The following is a 20564-nucleotide window of genomic DNA, read 5'->3' as shown; positions in this document are numbered from 1 at the left end:
GGACCAATGCGCAGCGTGGTAAGTGTCCATAACGTTTTTTTAAAGACATAAACTGAACACTACAAAACAATAAACGTGAAACGAACGAAACCGAAACAGTACCGTGTGGCAACAAACACACACACGGAAAACAAACACCCCCAACTCAAAAATGAAACCCTGGCTACCTAAGTATGATTCTCAATCAGAGACAACTAACGACACCTGCCTCTGATTGAGATCCATACTAGACTGAACTCAAAACCACAACATAGAAAAACACACATAGACTGCCCACCCCAACTCACGCCCTGACCATACTAAATAAAGACAAAACAAAGGAAATAAAGGTCAGATCATGACACCATGGTGTTTATACTTGCGTACAGATGAACGTGGTACCTTCAGGCGTTTGGAAATTGCTCCCAAGGATGAACCAGACTTGATTTCTTTAGATTTTCCCATGATGTCAAGAAAAGAGGCACTGAGTTTGAAGGTAGGCCTTGAAATACATCCACAGGTACATCTCCAATTGACTCAAATTATGTCAATTAGCCTATCAGAAGTTTCTAAAGCCAAGAAATCATTTTCTGAAATTTTACAAGCTGTTTAAAGGCCCAGTCAATTTAATGTATGTAAACTTCTGACCCACTGGAATTGTGATACAGTGAATTGTAAGTGAAATAATCTGTTTGCAAACAATTGCTGGAAAAAGTCAGTGTCATGCACAAAGTAGATGTCCTAACCGACTTGCCAAAACTATAGTTTGTTAACAAGATATTTGTGGAGTAGTTGAAAAACAAGTTTTAATGACTCCAACCTAAATGTATTTAAACTTCCCACTTCAACTGTATATGTCTGAAGATATATGTAACATCGCACTACCTTCAATACTTATGGGATGAAGATGTAATATATTCTGACAAATGAATTACGATATTTGTGAGGAAGAAAAAGGCTACAGATCATGCTCTCCATCCGATCCTGCAAGCCTCTCTGCATACATGTAGGCCGTATGATCCTGCCTGCTCTGGACTCCAGAGGAGTTAAAAGGTGACATGATATCCCTAGTTGATATTGACTGTAAACATGAATGACTTTCAGCTCAAAATGAAAGTGTAAAACTCAGTTTATTTCTGTATCTTGCGTTTTGAAAATGAATCACCTGTGAGCGTGTGCATGTGTGTCCATGGGGGGTCGCAAGCTTTGAACCACTCCTTTTTTGGAGTCGCAGGTCAAAAAGAGAACTGGTCACTGAATGGTTTGATGAGCTAGCGAAAGGATTGCCGGCTTGCTGTACAGCTATATCATCTGCTGTACAGCTATATCATCTGTAGTACAGCTAGCTACATCATCTGTTGTACAGCTAAATCATCTGTAGTACAGCTAGCTATAGCATCTGTAGTACAGCTATATCATCTGTGGTACAGCTATATCATCTGTAGTACAGCTATATCATCTGTTGTACAGTTATATCATCTGTAGTACAGCTATATCATCTGTCGTACAGCTAGCTATATCATCTTCTGTACAGCTATATCATCTGTAGTACAGCTAGCTATATCATCTACTGTACAGCTATATCATCTGTAGTACAGCTATATCATCTGTGGTACAGCTATATCATCTGCTGTACAGCTATATCATCTGTAGTACAGCTATATCATCTGTGGTACAGCTATATCATCTGTAGTACAGCTAGCTATATCATCTGTTGTACAGCTATATCATCTGTGGTACAGCTGTATCATCTGTAGTACAGCTATATCATCTGCTGTACAGCTATATCATCTGTTGTACGTACAGCTATATCATCTGTGGTACAGCTATATCATCTGTAGTACAGCTAGCTATATCATCTGCTGTACAGCTATATAATCTGTAGTACAGCTATATCATCTGTGGTACAGCTATATCATCTGCTGTACAGCTATATCATCTGCTGTACAGCTATAGCATCTGTAGTACAGCTATATCATCTGCTGTACAGCTATATCATCTGTAGTACAGCTAGCAATATCATCTGTTGTACAGCTAAATCATATGTAGTACAGCTAGCTATAGCATCTGTTGTACAGCTATATCATCTGTGGTACAGCTATATCATCTGTAGTACAGCTATATCATCTGTTGTACAGCTATATCATCTGTAGTACAGCTATATCATCTGTGGTACAGCTATATCATCTGTAGTACAGCTAGCTATATCATCTGCTGTACAGCTATATCATCTGTAGTACAGCTATATCATCTGTGGTACAGCTATATCATCTGTAGTACAGCTATATCATCTGTTGTACAGCTATATCATCAGTAGTACAGCTATATCATCTGTCGTACAGCTAGCTATATCATCTTCTGTACAGCTATATCATCTGTAGTACAGCTAGCTATATCATCTACTGTACAGCTATATCATCTGTAGTACAGCTATATCATCTGTGGTACAGCTATATCATCTGCTGTACAGCTATATCATCTGTTGTACCGCTATATCATCTGCTGTACAGCTATATCATCTGTAGTACAGCTATATCATCTGTGGTACAGCTATATCATCTGTAGTACAGCTAGCTATATCATCTGTTGTACAGCTATATCATCTGTGGTACAGCTGTATCATCTGTAGTACAGCTATATCATCTGCTGTACAGCTATATCATCTGTTGTACAGCTATATCATCTGTGGTACAGCTATATCATCTGTAGTACAGCTAGCTATATCATCTGCTGTACAGCTATATCATCTGTAGTACAGCTATATCATCTGTGGTACAGCTATATCATCTACTGTACAGCTATATCATCTGCTGTACAGCTATAGCATCTGTAGTACAGCTATATCATCTGCTGTACAGCTATATCATCTGTAGTACAGCTAGCTATATCATCTGTTGTACAGCTAAATCATATGTAGTACAGCTAGCTATAGCATCTGTTGTACAGCTATATCATCTGTGGTACAGCTATATCATCTGTAGTACAGCTATATCATCTGTTGTACAGCTATATCATCTGTAGTACAGCTATATCATCTGTGGTACAGCTATATCATCTGTAGTACAGCTAGCTATATCATCTGCTGTACAGCTATATCATCTGTAGTACAGCTATATCATCTGTGGTACAGCTATATCATCTGTAGTACAGCTATATCATCTGTTGTACAGCTATATCATCAGTAGTACAGCTATATCATCTGTCGTACAGCTAGCTATATCATCTTCTGTACAGCTATATCATCTGTAGTACAGCTAGCTATATCATCTACTGTACAGCTATATCATCTGTAGTACAGCTATATCATCTGTGGTACAGCTATATCATCTGCTGTACAGCTATATCATCTGTTGTACCGCTATATCATCTGCTGTACAGCTATATCATCTGTAGTACAGCTATATCATCTGTGGTACAGCTATATCATCTGTAGTACAGCTAGCTATATCATCTGTTGTACAGCTATATCATCTGTGGTACAGCTGTATCATCTGTAGTACAGCTATATCATCTGCTGTACAGCTATATCATCTGTTGTACAGCTATATCATCTGTGGTACAGCTATATCATCTGTAGTACAGCTAGCTATATCATCTGCTGTACAGCTATATCATCTGTAGTACAGCTATATCATCTGTGGTACAGCTATATCATCTACTGTACAGCTATATCATCTGCTGTACAGCTATAGCATCTGTAGTACAGCTATATCATCTGCTGTACAGCTATATCATCTGTAGTACAGCTAGCTATATCATCTGTTGTACAGCTAAATCATATGTAGTACAGCTAGCTATAGCATCTGTTGTACAGCTATATAATCTGTGGTACAGCTATATCATCTGTAGTACAGCTATATCATCTGTTGTACTGCTATATCATCTGTAGTACAGCTCTATCATCTGTCGTACAGCTATATCATCTGTAGTACAGCTAGCTATATCATCTGCTGTACAGCTATATCATCTGTAGTACAGCTATATCATCTGTGGTACAGCTATATCATCTATAGTACAGCTATATCATATGCTGTACAGCTATATCATCTGCTGTACAGCTATATCATCTGTTGTACAGCTATATCATCTGCTGTACAGGTATATCATCTGTTGTACAGCTATATAATCTGTAGTACAGCTAGCTATATCATCTGCTGTACAGCTATATCATCTGTAGTACAGCTATATCATCTGTGGTACAGCTATATCATCTGTAGTACAGCTATATCATCTGCTGTACAGCTATATCATCTGCTGTACAGCTATATCATCTGTTGTACAGCTATATCATCTGCTGTACAGCTATATCATCTGTTGTACAGCTATATCATCTGCTGTACAGCTATATCATCTGTAGTACAGCTAGCTATATCATCTGTTGTACAGCTAAATCATCTGTAGTACAGCTTGCTATAGCATCTGTTGTACAGCTATATCATCTGTGGTACAGCTATATCATCTGTAGTACAGCTATATCATCTGCTGTACAGCTATATCATCTGTAGTACAGCTATATCATCTGTGGTACAGCTATATCATCTGTAGTACAGCTAGCTATAGCATCTGTTGTACAGCTATATCATCTGTGGTACAGCTATATCATCTGTAGTACAGCTATATCATCTGTTGTACAGCTATATCATCTGCTGTACAGCTATGTCATCTGTAGTACAGCTATATCATCTGTTGTACAGCTGAATCATATGTAGTACAGCTAGCTATAGCATCTGTTGTACAGCTATATCATCTGTGGTACAGCTATATCATCTGTAGTACAGCTATATCATCTGTTGTACAGCTATATCATCTGCTGTAAAGCTATATCATCTGTGGTACAGCTATATCATCTGTAGTACAGCTAGCTATATCATCTGCTGTACAGCTATATCATCTGTAGTACAGCTATATCATCTGTTGTACAGCTATATCATCTGTAGTACAGCTATATCATCTGTGGTACAGCTATATCATATGTAGTACAGCTATATCATCTGCTGTACAGCTATATCATCTGCTGTACAGCTATATCATCTGTTGTACAGCTATATCATCTGCTGTACAGCTATATCATCTGTTGTACAGCTATATCATCTGCTGTACAGCTATATCATCTGTAGTACAGCTAGCTATATCATCTGTTGTACAGCTAAATCATCTGTAGTACTGCTAGCTATAGCATCTGTTGTACAGCTATATCATCTGTGGTACAGCTATATCATCTGTAGTACAGCTATATCATCTGTTGTACAGCTATATCATCTGCTGTACAGCTATATCATCTGTAGTACAGCTAGCTATATCATCTGCTGTACAGCTATATCATCTGTAGTACAGCTATATCATCTGTGGTACAGCTATATCATCTGTAGTACAGCTATATCATATGTGGTACAGCTATATCATCTGTGGTACAGCTATATCATCTATAGTACAGCTATATCATCTGTGGTACAGCTATATCATCTGTAGTACAGCTAGCTATATCATCTGTAGTACAGCTATATCATCTGTAGTACAGCTATATAATCTATAGTACAGCTATATCATCTGTGGTACAGCTATATCATCTGTAGTACAGCTATATCATCTGTGGTACAGCTATATCATCTGTAGTACAGCTATATCATCTGCTGTACAGCTATATCATCTGTAGTACAGCTAGCTATAGCATCTGTTGTACAGCTATATCATCTGTGGTACAGCTATATAATCTGTAGTACAGCTATATAATCTGTTGTACAGCTATATCATCTGTAGTACATCTATATCATCTGTGGTACAGCTATATCATCTGTAGTACAGCTAGCTATATCATCTGCTGTACATCTATATCATCTGCTGTTCAGCTAGCTATATCATCTGTTGTACAGCTATATCATCTGCTGTACAGCTATATCATCTGTAGTACAGCTAGCTAAATCATCTGTAGTACAGCTAGCTATAGCATATGTTGTACAGCTATATCATCTGTGGTACAGCTATATCATCTGTAGTACAGCTATATCATCTGTTGTACCGCTATATCATCTGTAGTACAGCTATATCATCTGCTGTACAGCTATATCATCTGTTGTACAGCTATATAATCTATAGTACAGCTATATCATCTGTGGTACAGCTATATCATCTGTAGTACAGCTATATCATCTGTGGTACAGCTATATCATCTGTAGTACAGCTATATCATCTGCTGTACAGCTATATCATCTGCTGTACAGCTATATCATCTGTTGTGCAGCTATATCATCTGCTGTACAGCTATATCATCTGTTGTACAGCTATATCATCTGCTGTACAGCTATATCATCTGTAGTACAGCTAGCTATATCATCTGTTGTACAGCTAGCTATAGCATCTATTGTACAGCTATATCATCTGTGGTACAGCTATATCATCTGTAGTACAGCTATATCATCTGTTGTACAGCTATATCATCTGCTGTACAGCTATATAATCTGTAGTACAGCTATATAATCTGTGGTACAGCTATATCATCTGTAGTACAGCTAGCTATAGAATCTGTTGTACAGCTATATCATCTGTGGTACAGCTATATCATCTGTAGTACAGCTATATCATCTATAGTACACCTATATCATCTGTGGTACAGCTATATCATCTGTAGTACAGCTAGCTATATCATCTGTAGTACAGCTATATCATCTGCTGTACAGCTATATCATCCGTAGTACAGCTAGCTATATCATCTGCTGTACAGCTATATCATCTGTTGTACAGCTATATCATCTATAGTACAGCTATATCATCTGTTGTACAGCTATATCATCTGTGGTACAGCTATATCATCTGTAGAACAGCTATATCATCGGTTGTACAGCTATATCATCTGCTGTACAGCTATGTCATCTGTAGTACAGCTATATCATCTGTTGTACAGCTGAATCATATGTAGTACAGCTAGCTATAGCATCTGTTGTACAGCTATATCATCTGTGGTACAGCTATATCATCTGTAGTACAGCTATATCATCTGTTGTACAGCTATATCATCTGCTGTAAAGCTATATCATCTGTGGTACAGCTATATCATCTGTAGTACAGCTAGCTATATCATCTGCTGTACAGCTATATCATCTGTAGTACAGCTATATCATCTGTTGTACAGCTATATCATCTGTAGTACAGCTATATCATCTGTGGTACAGCTATATCATATGTAGTACAGCTATATCATCTGCTGTACAGCTATATCATCTGCTGTACAGCTATATCATCTGTTGTACAGCTATATCATCTGCTGTACAGCTATATCATCTGTTGTACAGCTATATCATCTGCTGTACAGCTATATCATCTGTAGTACAGCTAGCTATATCATCTGTTGTACAGCTAAATCATCTGTAGTACTGCTAGCTATAGCATCTGTTGTACAGCTATATCATCTGTGGTACAGCTATATCATCTGTAGTACAGCTATATCATCTGTTGTACAGCTATATCATCTGCTGTACAGCTATATCATCTGTAGTACAGCTAGCTATATCATCTGCTGTACAGCTATATCATCTGTAGTACAGCTATATCATCTGTGGTACAGCTATATCATCTGTAGTACAGCTATATCATATGTGGTACAGCTATATCATCTGTGGTACAGCTATATCATCTATAGTACAGCTATATCATCTGTGGTACAGCTATATCATCTGTAGTACAGCTAGCTATATCATCTGTAGTACAGCTATATCATCTGTAGTACAGCTATATAATCTATAGTACAGCTATATCATCTGTGGTACAGCTATATCATCTGTAGTACAGCTATATCATCTTTGGTACAGCTATATCATCTGTAGTACAGCTATATCATCTGCTGTACAGCTATATCATCTGTAGTACAGCTAGCTATAGCATCTGTTGTACAGCTATATCATATGTGGTACAGCTATATAATCTGTAGTACAGCTATATAATCTGTTGTACAGCTATATCATCTGTAGTACATCTATATCATCTGTGGTACAGCTATATCATCTGTAGTACAGCTAGCTATATCATCTGCTGTACATCTATATCATCTGCTGTTCAGCTAGCTATATCATCTGTTGTACAGCTATATCATCTACTGTACAGCTATATCATCTGTAGTACTGCTAGCTAAATCATCTGTAGTACAGCTAGCTATAGCATATGTTGTACAGCTATATCATCTGTGGTACAGCTATATCATCTGTAGTACAGCTATATCATCTGTTGTACCGCTATATCATCTGTAGTACAGCTATATCATCTGCTGTACAGCTATATCATCTGTTGTACAGCTATATAATCTATAGTACAGCTATATCATCTGTGGTACAGCTATATCATCTGTAGTACAGCTATATCATCTGTGGTACAGCTATATCATCTGTAGTACAGCTATATCATCTGCTGTACAGCTATATCATCTGCTGTACAGCTATATCATCTGTTGTGCAGCTATATCATCTGCTGTACAGCTATATCATCTGTTGTACAGCTATATCATCTGCTGTACAGCTATATCATCTGTAGTACAGCTAGCTATATCATCTGTTGTACAGCTAAATCATCTGTAGTACAGCTAGCTATAGCATCTGTTGTACAGCTATATCATCTGTGGTACAGCTATATCATCTGTAGTACAGCTATATCATCTGTTGTACAGCTATATCATCTGCTGTACAGCTATATAATCTGTAGTACAGCTATATCATCTGTGGTACAGCTATATCATCTGTAGTACAGCTAGCTATAGAATCTGTTGTACAGCTATATCATCTGTGGTACAGCTATATCATCTGTAGTACAGCTATATCATCTATAGTACACCTATATCATCTGTGGTACAGCTATATCATCTGTAGTACAGCTAGCTATATCATCTGTAGTACAGCTATATCATCTGCTGTACAGCTATATCATCCGTAGTACAGCTAGCTATATCATCTGCTGTACAGCTATATCATCTGTTGTACAGCTATATCATCTATAGTACAGCTATATCATCTGTGGTACAGCTATATCATCTGTAGTACAGCTATATCATCTGTGGTACAGCTATATCATCTGTAGTACAGCTATAATATCTGCTGTACAGCTATATCATCTGCTGTACAGCTATATCATCTGTAGTACAGCTAGCTATAGCATCTGTTGTACAGCTATATCATCTGTGGTACAGCTATATAATCTGTAGTACAGCTATATAATCTGTTGTACAGCTATATCATCTGTAGTACAGCTATATCATCTGTGGTACAGCTATATCATCTGTAGTACAGCTAGCTATATCATCTGCTGTACATCTATATCATCTGCTGTTCAGCTAGCTATATCATCTGTTGTACAGCTATATCATCTGTGTTACAGCTATATCAACTGTAGTACAGCTATATCATCTGTTGTACCGCTATATCATCTGTGGTACAGCTATATCATCTGTAGTACAGCTAGCTATATCATCTGCTGTACAGCTATATCATCTGTAGTACAGCTATATCATCTGTGGTACAGCTATATCATCTGCTGTACAGCTATATCATCAGTTGTACAGCTATATCATCTGTAGTACAGCTATATCATCTGTGGTACAGCTATATCATCTGTAGTACAGCTAGCTATATCATCTGCTGTACTGCTATATCATCTGTAGTACAGCTATATCATCTGTGGTACAGCTATATCATCTGTAGTACAGCTATATCATCTGTTGTACAGCTATATCATCTGTTGTACAGCTATATCATCTGTTGTACTGCTATATCATCTGCTGTACAGCTATATCATCTGTTGTACAGCTATATCATCTGTTGTACAGCTATATCATCTGCTGTACAGCTATATCATCTGTGGTACAGCTATATAATCTGTAGTACAGCTATATCATCTGTTGTACAGCTATATCATCTGTGGTACAGCTATATCATCTGTAGTACAGCTAGCTATATCATCTGCTGTACAGCTATATCATCTGTTGTACAGCTATATCATATGTTGTACAGCTATATCATCTGCTGTACAGCTATATCATCTGTAGTACAGCTAGCTATATCATCTGCTGTACAGCTATATCATCTGTAGTACAGCTATATCATCTGTGGTACAGCTATATCATCTGCAGTACAGCTATATCATCTGCTGTACAGCTATATCATCTGCTGTACAGCTATATCATCTGTTGTACTGCTATATCATCTGCTGTGCAGCTATATAATCTGTTTACAGCTATATCATCTGTTGTACAGCTATATCATCTGTAGTACAGCTATATCATCTGTTGTACAGCTATATCATCTGTGGTACAGCTATATCATCTGTGGTACAGCTAGCTATATCATCTGCTGTACAGCTATATCATCTGCTGTACAGCTAGCTATATCATCCATTGTACAGCTATATCATCTGCTGTACAGCTATATCATCTGTTGTACAGCTATATCATCTGCTGTACAGCTATATCATCTGTAGTACAGCTAGCTAAATCATCTGTAGTACAGCTAGCTATAGCATATGTTGTACAGCTATATCATCTGCTGTACAGCTATATCATCTATTGTACAGCTATATCATCTGTAGTACAGCAATATCATCTGTTGTACAGCTATATCATCTGTAGTACAGCTATATCATCTGTAGTACAGCTATATCATCTGCTGTACAGCTATATAATCTGCTGTACAGCTAGCTATATCATCCATTGTACAGCTATATCATCTGCTGTACAGCTATATCATCTGTTGTACAGCTATATCATCTGCTGTACAGCTATATCATCTGTAGTACAGCTAGCTAAATCATCTGTAGTACAGCTAGCTATAGCATATGTTGTACAGCTATATCATCTGCTGTACAGCTATATCATCTGCTGTACAGCTATATCATCTGTAGTACAGCTAGCTATATCATCTGCTGTACAGCTATATCATCCGTAGTACAGCTAGCTATATCATCTGCTGTACAGCTATATCATCTGTTGTACAGCTATATCATCTATAGTACAGCTATATCATCTGTGGTACAGCTATATCATCTGTAGTACAGCTATATCATCTGTGGTACAGCTATATCATCTGTAGTACAGCTATATCATCTGCTGTACAGCTATATCATCTGCTGTACAGCTATATCATCTGTAGTACAGCTAGCTATAGCATCTGTTGTACAGCTATATCATCTGTGGTACAGCTATATAATCTGTAGTACAGCTATATAATCTGTTGTACAGCTATATCATCTGTAGTACAGCTATATCATCTGTGGTACAGCTATATCATCTGTAGTACAGCTAGCTATATCATCTGCTGTACATCTATATCATCTGCTGTTCAGCTAGCTATATCATCTGTTGTACAGCTATATCATCTGTGTTACAGCTATATCAACTGTAGTACAGCTATATCATCTGTTGTACCGCTATATCATCTGTGGTACAGCTATATCATCTGTAGTACAGCTAGCTATATCATCTGCTGTACAGCTATATCATCTGTAGTACAGCTATATCATCTGTGGTACAGCTATATCATCTGCTGTACAGCTATATCATCTGTTGTACAGCTATATCATCTGTAGTACAGCTATATCATCTGTGGTACAGCTATATCATCTGTAGTACAGCTAGCTATATCATCTGCTGTACTGCTATATCATCTGTAGTACAGCTATATCATCTGTGGTACAGCTATATCATCTGTAGTACAGCTATATCATCTGCTGTACAGCTATATCATCTGCTGTACAGCTATATCATCTGTTGTACTGCTATATCATCTGCTGTACAGCTATATCATCTGTTGTACAGCTATATCATCTGTTGTACAGCTATATCATCTGCTGTACAGCTATATCATCTGTGGTACAGCTATATAATCTGTAGTACAGCTATATCATCTGTTTTACAGCTATATCATCTGTGGTACAGCTATATCATCTGTAGTACAGCTAGCTATATCATCTGCTGTACAGCTATATCATCTGTTGTACAGCTATATCATATGTTGTACAGCTTTATCATCTGCTGTACAGCTATATCATCTGTAGTACAGCTAGCTATATCATCTGCTGTACAGCTATATCATCTGTAGTACAGCTATATCATCTGTGGTACAGCTATATCATCTGCAGTACAGCTATATCATCTGCTGTACAGCTATATCATCTGCTGTACAGCTATATCATCTGTTGTACTGCTATATTCTCTGCAGTGCAGCTATATAATCTGTTTACAGCTATATCATCTGTTGTACAGCTATATCATCTGTAGTACAGCTATATCATCTGTTGTACAGCTATATCATCTGTGGTACAGCTATATCATCTGTAGTACAGCTAGCTATATCATCTGCTGTACAGCTATATCATCTGCTGTACAGCTAGCTATATCATCCATTGTACAGCTATATCATCTGCTGTACAGCTATATCATCTGTTGTACAGCTATATCATCTGCTGTACAGCTATATCATCTGTAGTACAGCTAGCTAAATCATCTGTAGTACAGCTAGCTATAGCATATGTTGTACAGCTATATCATCTGCTGTACAGCTATATCATCTATTGTACAGCTATATCATCTGTAGTACAGCTATATCATCTGTTGTACAGCTATATCATCTGTAGTACAGCTATATCATCTGTAGTACAGCTATATCATCTGCTGTACAGCTATATAATCTGCTGTACAACTACCTATATCATCCATTGTACAGCTATATCATCTGCTGTACAGCTATATCATCTGTTGTACAGCTATATCATCTGCTGTACAGCTATATCATCTGTAGTACAGCTAGCTAAATCATCTGTAGTACAGCTAGCTATAGCATATGTTGTACAGCTATATCATCTGCTGTACAGCTATATCATTTGTAGTACAGCTAGCTATATCATCTGCTGTACAGCTATATAATCTGTAGTACAGCTATGTCATCTGTGGTACAGCTATATCATCTGCTGTACAGCTGTATCATTTGTAGTACAGCTATATCATCTGTGGTACAGCTCTATCATCTGCTGTACAGCTATATCATCTGCTGTACAGCTATTTAATCTGCTGTACAGCTATATCATCTACTATACAGCTATATCATCTGCTGTACAGCTATATCATCTGCTGTACAGCTATATCATCTGTTGTACAGCTATATCATCTGCTGTACAGCTATATCATCTGTTGTACTGCTATATCATCTGCTGTGCAGCTATATAATCTGTTTACAGCTATATCATCTGTAGTACAGCTATATCATCTGTTGTACAGCTATATCATCTGTGGTACAGCTATATCATCTGTAGTACAGCTAGCTATATCATCTGCTGTACAGCTATATCATCTGCTGTACAGCTAGCTATATCATCCATTGTACAGCTATATCATCTGCTGTACAGCTATATCATCTGTTGTACAGCTATATCATCTGCTGTACAGCTATATCATCTGTAGTACAACTAGCTAAATCATCTGTAGTACAGCTAGCTATAGCATATGTTGTACAGCTATATCATCTGTTGTACAGCTATATCATCTGTAGTACAGCTATATCATCTGTAGTACAGCTATATCATCTGCTGTACAGCTATATAATCTGCTGTACAGCTAGCTATATCATCCATTGTACAGCTATATCATCTGCTGTACAGCTATATCATCTGTTGTACAGCTATATCATCTGCTGTACAGCTATATCATCTGTAGTACAGCTAGCTAAATCATCTGTAGTACAGCTAGCTATAGCATATGTTGTACAGCTATATCATCTGCTGTACAGCTATATCATCTGCTGTACAGCTATATCATCTGTAGTACAGCTAGCTATATCATCTGCTGTACAGCTATATCATCTGTAGTACAGCTATATCATCTGTGGTACAGATATATCATCTGTAGTACAGCTATATCATTTGTAGTACAGCTAGCTATATCATCTGCAGTACAGCTATATCATTTGTAGTACAGCTAGCTATATCATCTGCTGTACAGCTATATCATCTGTAGTACAGCTATGTCATCTGTGGTACAGCTATATCATCTGCTGTACAGCTGTATCATTTGTAGTACAGCTAGCTATATCATCTGCTGTACAGCTATATCATCTGTAGTACAGCTATATCATCTGTGGTACAGCTATATCATCTGCTGTACAGCTATATCATCTGCTGTACAGCTATATAATCTGCTGTACAGCTATATCATCTACTATACAGCTATATCATCTGTTGTACAGCTATATAATCTGCTGTACAGCTATATCATCTGTTGTACAGCAATATCATCTGCTGTACAGCTATATCATCTACTGTACAGCTATATAATCGGGTGCAGTGCACACATCAACTTGTAGGGAGAGAGGATTGACATAAAAATATGCAGCTCCAAAAATTGTGATGATCAAGAATGCTACTTTGCATGCTCACCAGCAATGGGGTATCAAGCAACAATTACTAGCCTAGGTTTACTGGTATTTTGGTATGTCAAAATTGCTTGAAATTGAATAAATAAAAATGAAGCTTGGATTTGGAATTTGTTGTTATAATCAATTATTACTTAATCAAAATGTTGTAGACGAAATAAAGAAAAGGGATGTCTGGTAGCCACAATAAATAGACAAAGATTTTGTGACATTGGGAGTATAAGGCTCTATCTGCACTTAACAAAGTTCTGAGATATTGAGCATCAGTTTTTACATCCCAGATCTCAGATGTCACTTGAGCTCCCTCTCCGGCCTCTAGGTCACCAGGCTGCTCGTTAGGGCGCACACCAGTCACCAGCATTAGGCGCATAATGACACTCACCTGGACTCTATCACCTCCTTGATTACCTGCTCTATATAAGTCACTCCCTTTGGTCTCTTCCCAAGTCGTCATTGTTTCTGTTTCGTGTCGGTGCGCTGTTTGGGTTTCTTGTTTTTTTAAATGTATTTATTAAAAAATTCACTCCCTGAACTTTCTTCCCGACTCAGCGTACATCGTTACAGAAGGACGACTCGTCAAGGGGAAGCATCAGGGAGTGTTTTTTTGTTTGTTTATTTTTGTGTTGGTGGTGATGTCGAGTCCTGGTGTTGGAGCCGGAGCTACCTGGGAGGCCTCAGCGGGTTTGTAGGCTTCCATGCCTCAGCGGGTTTGTAGGCTTCCATGCCTCAGCGGGTTTGTAGGCTTCCATGCCTCAGCCGGTTTGTAGGCTTCCATGCCTCAGCCGGTTTGTAGGCTTCCATGCCTCAGCCGGTTTGTAGGCGTCCATGCCTCAGCGGGTTTGATAGGCTCCCATGCCTCAGCCAGTTTGTAGGCTTCCATGCCTCAGCCGGTTTGATAGGCTTCCATGCCTCAGCGGGTTTGATAGGCTTCCATGCCTCAGCCGGTTTGTAGGCTTCCATGCCTCAGCCGGTTTGTAGGCTTCCATGCCTCAGCGGGTTTGATAGGCTTCCATGCCTCAGCCGGTTTGTAGGCTTCCATGCCTCAGCCGGTTTGTAGGCTTCCATGCCTCAGCGGGTTTGATAGGCTTCCATGCCTCAGCCGGTTTGTAGGCTTCCATGCCTCAGCCGGCTTGTAGGCTTCCATGCCTCAGCAGGTTTGATAGGTTCCCATGCCGAAGCGAGGTGAACAGGTTCCAGTGCCTCGGCCGAGGCAACCGGGGAGATCTCAGCCGGCTCATCAGGTTCACTCCTCAGCCGGTTTGTCAGGTTTCTGCTCCTCAGCGGAGGCAACCTGTCCGCTCTGGATCCCCGGGATTGTCCCTGTGGTTGGCGTCCTGCGGCTGGAGCCGAACGCACCGGGGAGGAGGTACTGTCACGTATGCTCTCTCTCCGGCACTCTAGGTTGTCATGCTCCCACGCCTCAGCCGGATTGATAGGTTCCCGCGCCTTGGCAGAGGTGACCAGTCCGCTCCTGATCCCGGGGTCGTTATCTTGGTCGGCGTCCTGCGGCTGGAGCCGCACGTCGAGGAGGGGGTACTGTCACGTGCTCCCTCGCCGGCCTCTAGGTCACCAGGCTGCTCTTTAGCGTCACGCGCATAATGACACTCACCTGGACTCCATCACCTCCTTGACTACCTGCTCTTTATGTCACTCCGTTTGGTTCCTTCCCCAGTCGTCTTTATGTCACTCCGTTTGGTTTCTTCCCCAGTCGTCTTTATGTCACTCCGTTTGGTTCCTTCCCCAGTCGTCTTTATGTCACTCCGTTTGGTTCCTTCCCCAGTCGTCTTTATGTCACTCCGTTTGGTTCCTTCCCCAGTCGTCTTTATGTCACTCCGTTTGGTTCCTTCCCCAGTCGTCTTTATGTCACTCCGTTTGGTTCCTTCCCCAGTCGTCCTTATGTCACTCCGTTTGGTTCCTTCCCCAGTCGTCTTTATGTCACTCCGTTTGGTTCCTTCCCCAGTCGTCTTTATGTCACTCCGTTTGGTTTCTTCCCCAGTCGTCTTTATGTCACTCCGTTTGGTTCCTTCCCCAGTCGTCTTTATGTCACTCCGTTGGGTTCCTTCCCCAGTCGTCATTATGTCACTCCGTTTGGTTCCTTCCCCAGTCGTCTTTATGTCACTCCGTTTGGTTCCTTCCCCAGTCGTCTTTATGTCACGTGTTCCCGTTTCATGTCTGTGCATGGTTTGTTTCTTGTTTTGTTCATTTATTAATTAAATGTATTCACTCCCTGAACTTGATTCCCGACTCTCATACATCGCTCCATCCAAAGTGTTTTCTAGTGAGTTCTTTTTAGGGGTGTGCATTAGAAGATAAGCTTATGGTTCAGAAATGTTAATGTATGTTCAGCCATATGGTTCTATTAGACACTTCTAAATTAGACATATTCAGTTCTTACGACTGTAGCTATTTGAATACATACAGTGCCTTGCGAAAGTATTCGGCCCCCTTGAACTTTGCGACCTTCTGCCACATTTCATGCTTCAAACATAAAGATATAAAACTGTATTTTTTTGTGAAGAATCAACAAGTGGGACACAATCATGAAGTGGAACGACATTTATTGGATATTTCAAACTTTTTTAACAAATCAAAAACTGAAAAATTGGGCGTACAAAATTATTCAGCCCCTTTACTTTCAGTGCAGCAAACTCTCTCCAGAAGTTCAGTGAGGATCTCTGAATGATCCAATGTTGACCTAAATGACTAATGATGATAAATACAATCCACCTGTGTGTAATCAAGTCTCCGTATAAATGCACCTGCACTTTGATAGTCTCAGAGGTCCGTTAAAAGCGCAGAGAGCATCATGAAGAACAAGGAACACACCAGGCAGGTCCGAGATACTGTTGTGAAGAAGTTTAAAGCCGGATTTGGATATAAAAAGATTTCCCAAGCTTTAAACATCCCAAGGAGCACTGTGCAAGTGATAATATTGAAATGGAAGGAGTATCAGACCACTGCAAATCTACCAAGACCTGGCCGTCCCTCTAAACTTTCAGCTCATACAAGGAGAAGACTGATCAGAGATGCAGCCAAGAGGCCCATGATCACTCTGGATGAACTGCAGAGATCTACAGCTGAGGTGGGAGACTCTGTCCACAGGACAACAATCAGTCGTATATTGCACAAATCTGGCCTTTATGGAAGAGTGGCAAGAAGAAAGCCATTTCTTAAAGATATCCATAAAAAGTGTAGTTTAAAGTTTGCCACAAGCCACCTGGGAGACACACCAAACGTGGAAGAAGGTGCTCTGGTCAGATGAAACCAAAATGGAACTTTTTGGCAACAATGCAAAACGTTATGTTTGGCGTAAAAGCAACACAGCTCATCACCCTGAACACACTGTCAAACATGGTGGTGGCATCATCATGGTTTGGGCCTGCTTTTCTTCAGCAGGGACAGGGAAGATGGTTACAATTGATGGGAAGATGGATGGAGCCAAATACAGGACCATTCTGGAAGAAAACCTGATGGAGTCTGCAAAAGACCTGAGACTGGGACGGAGATTTGTCTTCCAACAAGACAATGATCCAAAACATAAAGCAAAATCTACAATGGAATGGTTCAAAAATAAACATATCCAGGTGTTAGAATGGCCAAGTCAAAGTCCAGACCTGAATCCAATCGAGAATCTGTGGAAAGAACTTAAAACTGCTGTTCACAAATGCTCTCCATCCAACCTCACTGAGCTCGAGCTGTTTTGCAAGGAGGAATGGGAAAAAAATTCAGTCTCTCGATGTGCAAAACTGATAGAGACATACCCCAAGCGACTTACAGCTGTAATCGCAGCAAAAGGTGACGCTACAAAGTATTAACTTAAGGGGGCTGAATAATTTTGCACGCCCAATTTTTCAGTTTTTGATTTGTTAAAAAAGTTTGAAATATCCAATAAATGTCGTTCCACTTCATGATTGTGTCCCACTTGTTGTTGATTCTTCACAAAAAAATACAGTTTTATATCTTTATGTTTGAAGCCTGAAATGTGGCAAAAGGTCGCAAAGTTCAAGGGGGCCGAATACTTTCGCAAGGCACTGTAAATGATAGAATTAGTATATTACCAAAATAGTCAGAACACATCAAATACATTAAGACATACATTATGATCATTAGACAAATAACTGTCATCACTGATGTGACCTCACAGAATTGTATAGTTTACATGTTTCCACTTAATGTACTTTTTCAAAAATATAACTTTACAGACATATGAAGAATCATCTAAAGATCTATTATACGTGGCTAACTCATTTCTGACATGTCAGATAGAACCTTATAGTCCCAAGGCCAGGATTTGTAGTTGGAACAAGTCATTGCATGTATAGATTTGTTTACTTGACTTGTGACTTGACTCGACTTTCCCTTAGAATGCACGACTTGGACTGGACCCGAGACTCGACCTGTTCTTTCTGGGACTCGACTGAAGACATGGAACTTGGCACTTGAGACTTGCTCATGACTCGAATAATAGTGACTTAGTCCCACCTCTGCACAAAACCCACTTAGCATCATTGTGGGGACCGATGACAGAATATATACACACACACATTGAATGGTACTCCAGCTCTTTATGTCTGTTTAGGCGCTGCCGTACGTGTGCCTGCTTATCGGCATGCTGTTCTTCATCTATGCCATCATCGGGATGCAGGTGAGTAGAGACACGAAGAAAAACTGGTCATTTGAATGGTCATTTTTACAGATCAACATGAACTTTATAAAAAGCATCCAGGGAAAGTGACACTTGCCTGCCATAGGGACGTGTGTGAGGTTGTGCATTCTCCCATATTACCTAGGATGCTGACACTGTTGTTTTGTCAGCTGTTTGGGAACATAGGGATGGAGGAGGAGGAAGGGAGCGCCATCAACGAACACAACAACTTCAGGACTTTCTTCCAAGCTCTCATGCTGCTCTTCAGGTGTGTGTGTGTGTGTGTGTGTGTGTGTGTGTGTGCGTGCATGTTTACATTTGTGCGTGCCTGTGTGTACAGTACATGCATACGTGTGTCTCCAACGGGTGTGTATTTGTATAGGAGTGCCACAGGCGAGGCGTGGCATGACATCATGCTGTCGTGTCTTGGAGGGAAGCTCTGTGATCCTCTGGCAGGGAACACTGAACCAGAGTGTGGCAGCCAGTTTGCCTACCTCTACTTTGTGTCCTTCATCTTCTTCTGCTCTTTCCTGGTGAGAAGCACTAGCTGTCTGTCTTTCTCTATTCCCCTTTTAGTCATATTTTCCCCCTTAGTGTCGGTTATAGGATTGCAAAATTCCCTAAATCCTAGTCGGAGGATTCCCGGAATCAGGAGGGAATAAGCAGGAAATCCAGAATAGTCCAACCACACTGCAAAACCGGATAGGTTCTGGCTACTCAAACATTTTGAGGAAACCAATTAACTAAAAAAGTTAAGAAACTTAAATAGCTGAAGTTAGCAGTACTACCTTCATATGTGTAATACAAATACATTTTTTTTTGTAAGGTATTCTTAAATGTAACGCTCCCACTAAGCCATGCCTCCAATAATTTCCCAGTGTGCCTTGCCTTTTCGATTGAATTGTAGAGTTACCAACCATGACTGTATTTGTTGAATTCGTTATTTTTCAAGCCTTTGGTCTTCACCAAGAGAGTTCCTAGGCAAATTGTATGACTATTATTGAACCATTACATGTATCATAAGGCCTTATACAGTGGCCCGAAACTCTTAGTTTACAGGCCACATCAGTCATGCAAATAGGTTTGCAAAATTCCACAAACATTCCCCAAAAGGTTTCCAGTAATCCTGGGAAATTTACCAGAATTTTGCAACCCTAACTGTAAATCACATTATGCTGGCTTGCAAAGTGATGTGTAATTCCTATTGGGATTTAGTCAGCGTTAGACTATCCAACAGTTGAAATCTGTATTCACCCACAACCTGCATTCATATTGACTGCCAGGGTTAAGAACAGTGGGAAAAAACGATCTAAGCCATTTAAACTGGAACAACCATTTCAGTAACAAGTGCAAAAATGAAGTGATTGGATTAGAAACATACATTGTAGCATAACATTTAATCAATCAATCACTCAATGTACATGCAAAAACACAGACATTAAAAACAATTCCAAAAAATCTAACTGCAGTAGAGCATGCTAGGGAAAATATATTTTTAAAACATTTAGTTGGTGTGACTTCTCATTTACTTTTGAGTCAGTACCACA

General features: G+C 39.5%; 1 protein-coding gene across 1 annotated transcript in view; it reads left to right on the top strand.

The window, feature by feature from the left end:
• LOC110485216 (calcium channel, voltage-dependent, P/Q type, alpha 1A subunit, a) overlaps positions 1 to 20564 on the top strand; it is a 175937-nt gene that overhangs the window by 112878 nt on the left and 42495 nt on the right. Inside the window, exons 38-40 of the mRNA XM_036939765.1 lie at positions 18952 to 19017; positions 19188 to 19285; positions 19400 to 19550. Of these exons, the coding sequence (XP_036795660.1) occupies positions 18952 to 19017; positions 19188 to 19285; positions 19400 to 19550 (315 nt within the window). The remainder of the gene's footprint in view (positions 1 to 18951; positions 19018 to 19187; positions 19286 to 19399; positions 19551 to 20564) is intronic.

The sequence above is a fragment of the Oncorhynchus mykiss genome, chromosome 13, assembly GCF_013265735.2.
Source record: "Oncorhynchus mykiss isolate Arlee chromosome 13, USDA_OmykA_1.1, whole genome shotgun sequence".
In the NCBI taxonomy this organism is placed as follows: domain Eukaryota; kingdom Metazoa; phylum Chordata; class Actinopteri; order Salmoniformes; family Salmonidae; genus Oncorhynchus; species Oncorhynchus mykiss.
Note: the sequence above shows the minus strand (reverse complement) of the source record. Positions and strands in the feature narration are given on the sequence as shown.